This window comes from Cicer arietinum, chromosome 3, assembly GCF_000331145.2.
Source record: "Cicer arietinum cultivar CDC Frontier isolate Library 1 chromosome 3, Cicar.CDCFrontier_v2.0, whole genome shotgun sequence".
In the NCBI taxonomy this organism is placed as follows: Eukaryota; Viridiplantae; Streptophyta; class Magnoliopsida; order Fabales; family Fabaceae; genus Cicer; species Cicer arietinum.
The window spans coordinates 58,232,867-58,241,133 of record NC_021162.2 but is presented as its reverse complement, the minus strand read 5'-3'; the positions used below and the strand labels follow the sequence as shown (position 1 = coordinate 58,241,133).

The 8,267-nt window shown below is 32.9% G+C and overlaps 1 protein-coding gene across 1 annotated transcript; it reads right to left on the bottom strand.

Annotated features, from left to right (window-relative positions):
• Window positions 1–219: 219 nt before the first annotated feature.
• Window positions 220–1,706, bottom strand: LOC105851792 (uncharacterized). The gene is made up of 5 exons (XM_012713608.3): window positions 1,538–1,706; window positions 1,397–1,446; window positions 1,158–1,245; window positions 688–749; window positions 220–572 (listed from the first exon to the last, which is right to left on the bottom strand). Exons 1-5 carry the CDS (start codon window positions 1,596–1,598, stop codon window positions 417–419), a joined length of 417 nt encoding a protein of 138 aa, XP_012569062.1. The 5' UTR covers window positions 1,599–1,706; the 3' UTR covers window positions 220–416.
• Between the last annotated feature and the right edge of the window lie 6,561 nt (window positions 1,707–8,267).

Sequence of the window (8,267 nt, the reverse complement as noted above, 5' to 3'; positions counted from 1 at the left end):
AATTAATGACATATAAATAATTAATATATCTAAATGATTCTTTATTATATAATTGTATATGTCACGTCATTAAAAATATATCAAACCGTCGTTTTTTAATTAAAAAATATGAGAGATGAACCAAAACTGTCGACATTTACAATAAAGAGATCAATTCTGTAAAATGTTTTAATAGAAGAATCAAAACTGCAATTAAACCTAACTCATGACTAATTAATCACCAAAAAGATATATATTTCTTAAAGTGGATGGTAATCAATAAAGGTGACAGAATAATAAATAATGTACAAATCATTCCTAAGCCTTAAAAAATTGCAGCATTTTCTGCAATGCTCTACTTTTCTGTCTATAATATATATTTAATTAATCCAAATCTAAGGAACTTTTGTCTGTTTTTCCTAGACTTAATTAATTAATTAATTGTGTATTGGAGGCTTTCTCCTAGCTGGAGAATAATCCATCTCAGTTATGTCTACAAGATCCTCAGTAACATACTTAGAAGTAGTCATTGATTTTACTTTTATATCCTTTGCTTCCTCATTGACATTCACATCCTCTCTGTTCTTCACATTCTGTTCATGAAGGAAGCATACAAAATATCATAAAGATGAAGGAAAAAAACCAATCTTTATATATATTTTGAGACCTACAGAAGAATATAATTTATTTGATGTCTTATAAACCAACCTTTGACAAGGATTTAGTTGTGGAAATGGAAGTAGTAACAAGTTTCCTATTCTTTATATTTCCTGCATCAAAATAAAAACATTCAAAATAATTAATACTATGATTTTTATGTATGAGAAAAATGTTATGTTGGTACTATAATTAAATTTCTTTCATGATGCTTAATTAGATAAATATATTTTATACTATGTTTTAAATCATAAACGAAATACATGAAAATAACGCCTTGAATTTTTGCATAGTCATGAGAAGTTTTCGAGACAAAACTTGCATTAAAGAATACCATTTTATTTGTTGTATCATAGGAATTGCCGCGACCTTAAACAGAGGTCGCGTCATGAATAAATTAACAAAAGAAAAAGGAAAAAAAAATTGTGGACTTAAAAATTAATTAATGGTGCCTAGATCTATGTCATCTATGTCCATAATAATCTTCATGAATGTGTGGAAACTGGTTTTCTTCTGGCTACCTGTGCATTGTTTTTTGTCATTGTAGAGAATAGCTTCATCAGCATCATTGATGGTGTTACTTCTTTTCAACAAGGTGTTTTCTTCATGCTGCAGTGATCAAAGGAATTAATATATAATTAACTTCTATATCAATTTTCATGGAAATGTGAAAGCATGCATAAATATGAAAGGTTGAAATTTATTAAAAAAAAAACGAAATACATAATAAAACTTCAAAGTAAAAAAAATGATTTATTACATGTTGTTTCTCTTGCTCAAATGTTAAAGTAACTTTCTCCAAACGTATCCCTGCATAAAAATAAAGAATATTATAAATGTAACAAGAAGGACTAATTGTTTAAACTCATATTAAATTAAACCATATTTAAATATATTATACCTTGAGATTTTGTAAGGAGAATTGACAAAATGAGAAGAGAGACTATATAAAAAGGCCTCATTTGAAGAAAAATGCAGGGAAGAAGTGAGTATAATTTGAATCTCTAAACAAAATGTGTGATTTTTCTTCTTAGCAAGGAAGAGGTAAATTGAGTATATAAAATTGGAAATTTGTGAGTGGTTGGAAGATAGATAGATATGTAGAAGCTTATAGTATATATAGTGGTTTTTTTAAAAAAAATTTATTTTTTGTCTTCTGACACCCCTCAATGTTCCCCTATGTCAGAGGAAATTAAATTACTAATAATCTAATAAACTACCAATCATTTAAGTGCAGGCTTAGGTATTTAAAAGGTTTTGAAGTTACTAAATTATAATGTATAGTAGATAATAGTATTAAGCAGCAAAAGGAGGTATTGTCAAACACTATAGTATAGAGTATTATTTGCATTATAAACATAAGAAGTAAAAATTGAGGGGTCCAAAGAAAACATGCAATTAAGGTGAGTGAAAGGTGAAATCTTAGAAAAGGTACACTATTCATTTACTTAAGGGGAATGCTACAGGAAGATCATAGCCTATAACGTTTATAAGTGAAACCTATAAAAAGGTACATTTATTACTTTTGGGAAGCTATAGAAAGATGATATTGATTAGGAACCCTATACATAGTCATTTTCATTGTTCTTCATGTATGTGTATTGTGTACTATTCAATTCAATGTTTACATATGTTCATTTTGTGGCCTTTTAGACAATGTCTCATCTAAAAGACAACTTGATCGATTTAAGCTTCTGTCACTCATCACCAGAAGTTTATCTTTTACATGAATTGAAGACAACTTATAATCCTTGTTAGCTAGGTAATCTTTGAATTTCTTTATCACCAAATTTATAATCTTTTTCTATAATATAATAATTCTTTCAAATATTGATAGAGTTAAATTACAAAATAAAATAGAAATAAGATCTCTAATTAAATTTTTGGATATTATATGTATGTAGGAGAAACCTGAGGCTAAAAAGTTTCGTAATAAATCAATAGATCATTCACTTAAAGAATTGTGGAATCAATTGTTTGAAGACAATTATACAAATGGGGTAAAAATGGTTGACCCTCTATGGATCCTAAAGTTGTTCTACATGTGGAAAAAAGATAAAGAAAATGGCAAGCAAGAGATGCATCATATCAGTGATGGAGATCATATTTATGCAGAATATAATCAATATGATCTCATTTATTTGATGATGACAATTCATTTTGGCCTGATTTCATTGAAGAGTTGGGCAACACCCAAATACCTACTCGTGTTGGAGCTACCCAAGTACCTAACGTGATCGACCCACCCAAATACCTATCAGTAGTGTTAGAGCTACCCAAGTACCTTGCCAGGTTGTGTGAATTATGAAATAATATTAATTTGTAATTATATTTATCAGCTTTCCTAAAATAAGTTAGACAAATCATAAATTGATTTGATCCCCTTAATTTGTAATTATTAGAGGAAAATATTGTAACTATTATTTATACTGAGAAATATCAAAGCAAAATGCATCAAACCCTAATTTGTGACATGGTATCAGCAAGTTCGATCAAACCTATAGCTCTTAGTTAATCTTGGCTTTATTCAGCGATATCCCATTGGGTCACTCTTGAAAATCCTTCCTTCCGTTCTTGGTACTTGCTTGTTTTGTGATTACGTTGCGAACTCTCAACCATAGCTGTTTGCGGTTGCTTGTTCGACTCTTGGTTTCATCTTCGCGATTCCTGATTGTCTTTTACAATTTTTCGGTGTTGCAATTGTGCTTTTGGGTTGTTTCTCGCTACTGCTTGCTACTGCGTTTTTGGGTTTGTTGATTGCGTTTTTGGGTCATTCTCCCTGCTTGTTGATCGTGTTTGTGCTTGCTGCTGCTTCTTGCGTAATCGCGTTTGGTTGTCTCGTGTTGATTGTGGTAATTTTTTTGTTACGAACCTCTTGTTTAAGGACGCGTTTGCTTGCTTGAGTGATTTTATTCTTAATTTTTTTTTTCTGCACATTACTAAGAAAAAAACTTTGTGCATGTCAAAACTAATGACTTTTGAAAAAGACAACTTTTGTGTCCCTTTTACCGATAAGAATTACGCTGCTTGGGAATTTCAATTCAAAATGTACGTTAGAGGAAAAGGATTATGGAGTCACCTTGATGGGATTTCTAAGTCATCGACATAGAAGGCCGCCTTAAATGTGTGGGAAATCAAAGATGCTCAAATTATTTCTTGGATTCTCAATACTATTGATCCTTATATGATCAATAACTTGCACTCTTTTTCAACTGCTCAAGAAATGTGGAACTATATGAAGCGTATTTATAACCAAGACAATACGAACAAACGTTTTCAGTTGGAGCTAGATATAGCCAACTACAAACAAGGTAATTTGCCCATTCAAGAATATTATTATGAATTTTTGAATTTGTAGACATAATACTCTGCTATTCTATTTGCTGCAGTTCTCAAGACTTCTCTTGCAGATGTTCAAGCTGTCTACAACACTAGTAAGCGAGATCAATTTCTCATGAAACTTCGTCCATAATTTGAGGTTGTTAGAGGTACTTTGCCGAACAAAAATCCCGTTCCTTCTTTGGATACATGTGTTGGTGAACTTCTCATAGAGGAACAACGTCTCCTTACTCAAGGAACCATGTCTCCTTGGGAATTCATGGTAAGTCTTCTAATGTTTCCAATCTATGGTTTCTTGATTCTGGTGCATCCAATCACATGACGAATTCTTCTAAGTACTTGCACAATTTACATTTTTATCATGATAATCAGAAAATTCAAATAGATGATTGTAATACTATTTTTATCTCTAATGCTGGTGATATCAACTCTGATTTTCGGGATGTGCTCGTATCACCTGGACTTGTTTCCAATTTGTTGTCGGTTGGACAATTGGTGGAAAAAAATTGTAATGTTAATTTTTCTCGTGATGGTTGTCTTGTGCAGAAGCAGGTGTCGGGGAAGGTAATCGCGAAGGGGCCTAAAGTGGGAAGATTGTTTCCACTTCAATTTATTTCCAATCATTTATCTCTTGCTTGTAATAATTTTTAAAATTTTTATGAGGATTGACATAGAAAATTAGGTCATCCAAACTCTGTTGTTTTGTCTCATTTAATTAAAACTGGTTTGTTGGGAAATAAAAATGTTGTTTCTAATGTCTCTATGTCATGTTCTGTTTGTAAATTGGATAAAAGTAAAACACTTCCTTTTCTGTCTGGTGTTCATCGTGCTTCCACTTGTTTTGAGATGATTCATAGTGATGTATGTGGAATGTCTCCTGTAACTTCTCATGCTCACTATAAATATTTTGTCACATTTATTGATGATTACAGTCGTTTTACTTGGATATATTTTCTTTGGTCTAAATATGAAGTGTTTTCTATGTTTAAGAAATTTCTAACATATGTTGAAACTCAATTTCAAACAAGTGTTAAATTTTTTGCTCTAACTCTGGTGGTGAGTATACGCCTCTTGAGTTTCAGGAGTATCTTTAGCAAAAATGTATCTTGTCTCAATGATCCTGTCCAAATACCCCTAACAAAATAGAATCGTATAACGTAAGAATCGTCATTTGCTTGATGTAACATGCACCTTACTTCTTTAAGCTTTTTTACCATTTCGATATTGGGTGGCGGCTCTTTCCACAATTGTCTTCCTGATCAATCGTCTTTCTTCTACGATTATTGATCTTGACTCCTTTTTTTTTGTCTTTTTAAAATTCAGCATGATTATAGTGATTTACATACTTTTGGATGTGTGTGTTTTGTTCACCTAACTCTATTTGAAAGACATAAGATTGGAGCGCAGTCTGCTCAATGCGCATTTATGGGATATAGTCACTCTCATAAGGGCTTTGTGTGTTATAATGTTTCTAACCAACGCTTTCACATTTCTAAGAATGTGAAATTTTTTGATAATCAATTTATGTTTCACTATTTTTCTCCTGCCATGAATGATATTACTATTCTTCCCAACCTTTCTACTATGCCTCAATCTATACAATGTTTTAAACCAGGAAATGTGTATGTTAGAAAACACAAACAGGTTATAACCCCCTTTGTCGACATTGATCCGCCACCTGATTCTATAGCAGTTGCACCACGACGTTCTGGTAGAGCGTCTCTCGCACCAGATAAATGTTCACCATACAGGTATAATTCCTCACATACTTTTTTGTTTGCATCTCTCTCTAGCATATCTATTCCTACTTGTTACTCACAGGCTGTTAAAGATGTACGTTGGGTAAAAGCAATGAATGAGGAACTTCAGGCTCTTTAAGAGAATTTCATATGGGATATTGTCTCTTGTCCTCCTCATATCAAACCCATAAGCTGCAAATGAGTATATTCTATTAAATTGAATTCTTATGGGTCCCTCAGTTGGTACAAGGCTCGATTGGTTGCCTTAGGAAATAAACATGAATATGGAAATGATTATGATGAGACATTTGCACCGGTAGCCAAAATGACAATTGTTCGCATTGTATTCTCTATAGCTGCTTCTCATGGGTGGACTCTTCATCAAATGGATGTGAATAATGCATTTCTTCATGGTGATCTCACTGAAGATATTTATATGACTCCTCCTCAATGTATATTTTCTTCATCTCATGGTGTGTGCAAGTCCAAACGCTCTTTATATGGTTTGAAACAAGCACCTAGAGCATGGTATGAGAAATTTCACTCCACTCTACTTGGGTTCTCTTTCACTCAGAGTTAGTATGACTCCTCTTTATTAATTCATCGCACATCTACATGCATTGTTCTACTCCTCCTTTAAGTTGATGATATGGTCATTACTGGACCTGATTCGACATTCATCCAGGATCTTAAACATCAATTACAAACTGTATTTCATATGAAAGATCTTGGTAACTTGCAGTATTTCCTTGCCCTTGAGGTTCATTCTACCTCCAAGGGTATATTTCTTCATCAACATAAGTATGTGACATACCTTGTTTCTATGGCGGGCCTCAAATCAGCTAATCCGGTAAATACTCCTCTTAAAGTTAATGTGAAATATCACCAAGATGAGGGTGATCTATTGGCAAATCCTTTACTGTATTAGAAACTTGTGGGTAGTCTAAATATTTTGACAATTACCCAACCTGACATATCATTTGTTGTTCATCAAATAAGTCAGTTCATGCACTTTCCTCTCCACCTTCACTTGGCAGCAGTTGGACACAAAATTCTCTATTTGCTAAGTACCTCTCAATGAAGTCTCTTTTTCCCATTGGCACAATGCCAAAATTGAGTGCCTATAGTGATGCCAATTGGGCCGAGTGTCCTGACACTCGACAATCGGTCACCAGTTGGTGCAAGTTTCTCGGTTCTTCATTGATATCATGGAAAAGTAAAAAATAAACCAGAGTATCTAAATCATCAACTAAATCAGAGTATTGTGCTAGGGGTGGGAATAGGCCTGACCAGGCCAGACTTTGAAAGGCCTGAGCCTGGCCTACGATTTATTTTTTAGGTCTAAGTCTGGCCTACGACCTATCATAGGCTTTTTTTTCCGGCCTGGCCTGACCTTTTTAAAAGTCTGGTCTGGCCTGGAAGCCTATTTAAAATAATTTTTAAAAAATATGAAACAAACATCCTTTAAACCCTAAAAAATAATTTTTTGTCTCAAATAATAGATTTTTTTTTGAAACAAACACACTCATTATTACCTCTTAAACAAATATGGAATAACTACTGAATATGGAATGTTTACTGAGTAATTGCTTAATTGATAGAATTTAAAATAGGAAATAATATTATTAATATAATAATAATAAATAATATTAATAAATAATAAAATATATATAGGCCGGCCTGTCATGCCTAATAGGCTTTTTTATAAGCTTGAGCCTGACGTATTTAAATCTAACATCCAGTAGGAGTGAGAATAGCTCAGGCCAGACCAGACTTTGAAAGACCGGAGCCTGGCCTACGATTTATTTTTTAGGCCTAAGCCTGACCTATGGCCTTCATAGGCTTTTTTTTCCGGCCTGGCCTGACCTTTTTAAAAGTCTGGTCTGGCCTGGAAGCCTATTTAAAATAATTTTTAAAAAATATGAAACAAACATCCTTTAAACCCTAAAAAATAATTTTTTGTCTCAAATAATAGATTTTTTTTTGAAACAAACACACTCATTATTACCTCTTAAACAAATATGGAATAACTACTGAATATGGAATGTTTACTGAGTAATTGCTTAATTGATAGAATTTAAAATAGGAAATAATATTATTAATATAATAATAATAAATAATATTAATAAATAATAAAATATATATAGGCCGGCCTGTCATGCCTAATAGGCTTTTTTATAAGCTTGAGCCTGACGTATTTAAATAAATAGGCTTTAAAAATGGTCTGAGCCTAGCCTTTTTTATTAAATAGGTCAGGCCAGGCCATAAGTAGGCCATGCCATAGGCCCCTGACGGACGGCCTAGCCTATTCCCATCCCTATCTACTGCTTGTTCTGAGGTCATTTGGCTTTGTGGTCTTTTGGATGAACTTTGATTCCCTCAAATAGAGTCGACGCCTCTCTATGCTGACAATACGAGTGCTATTCAAATTGTTGCAAATCCTGTTTTTCATGAGCGCACAAAACATATTGAAGTAGATTGTCATTCTATACGCGAGGCCTATGATAATCAGATTATATCCATCCCTTACATCAATACTCATTTTCAAGTTGT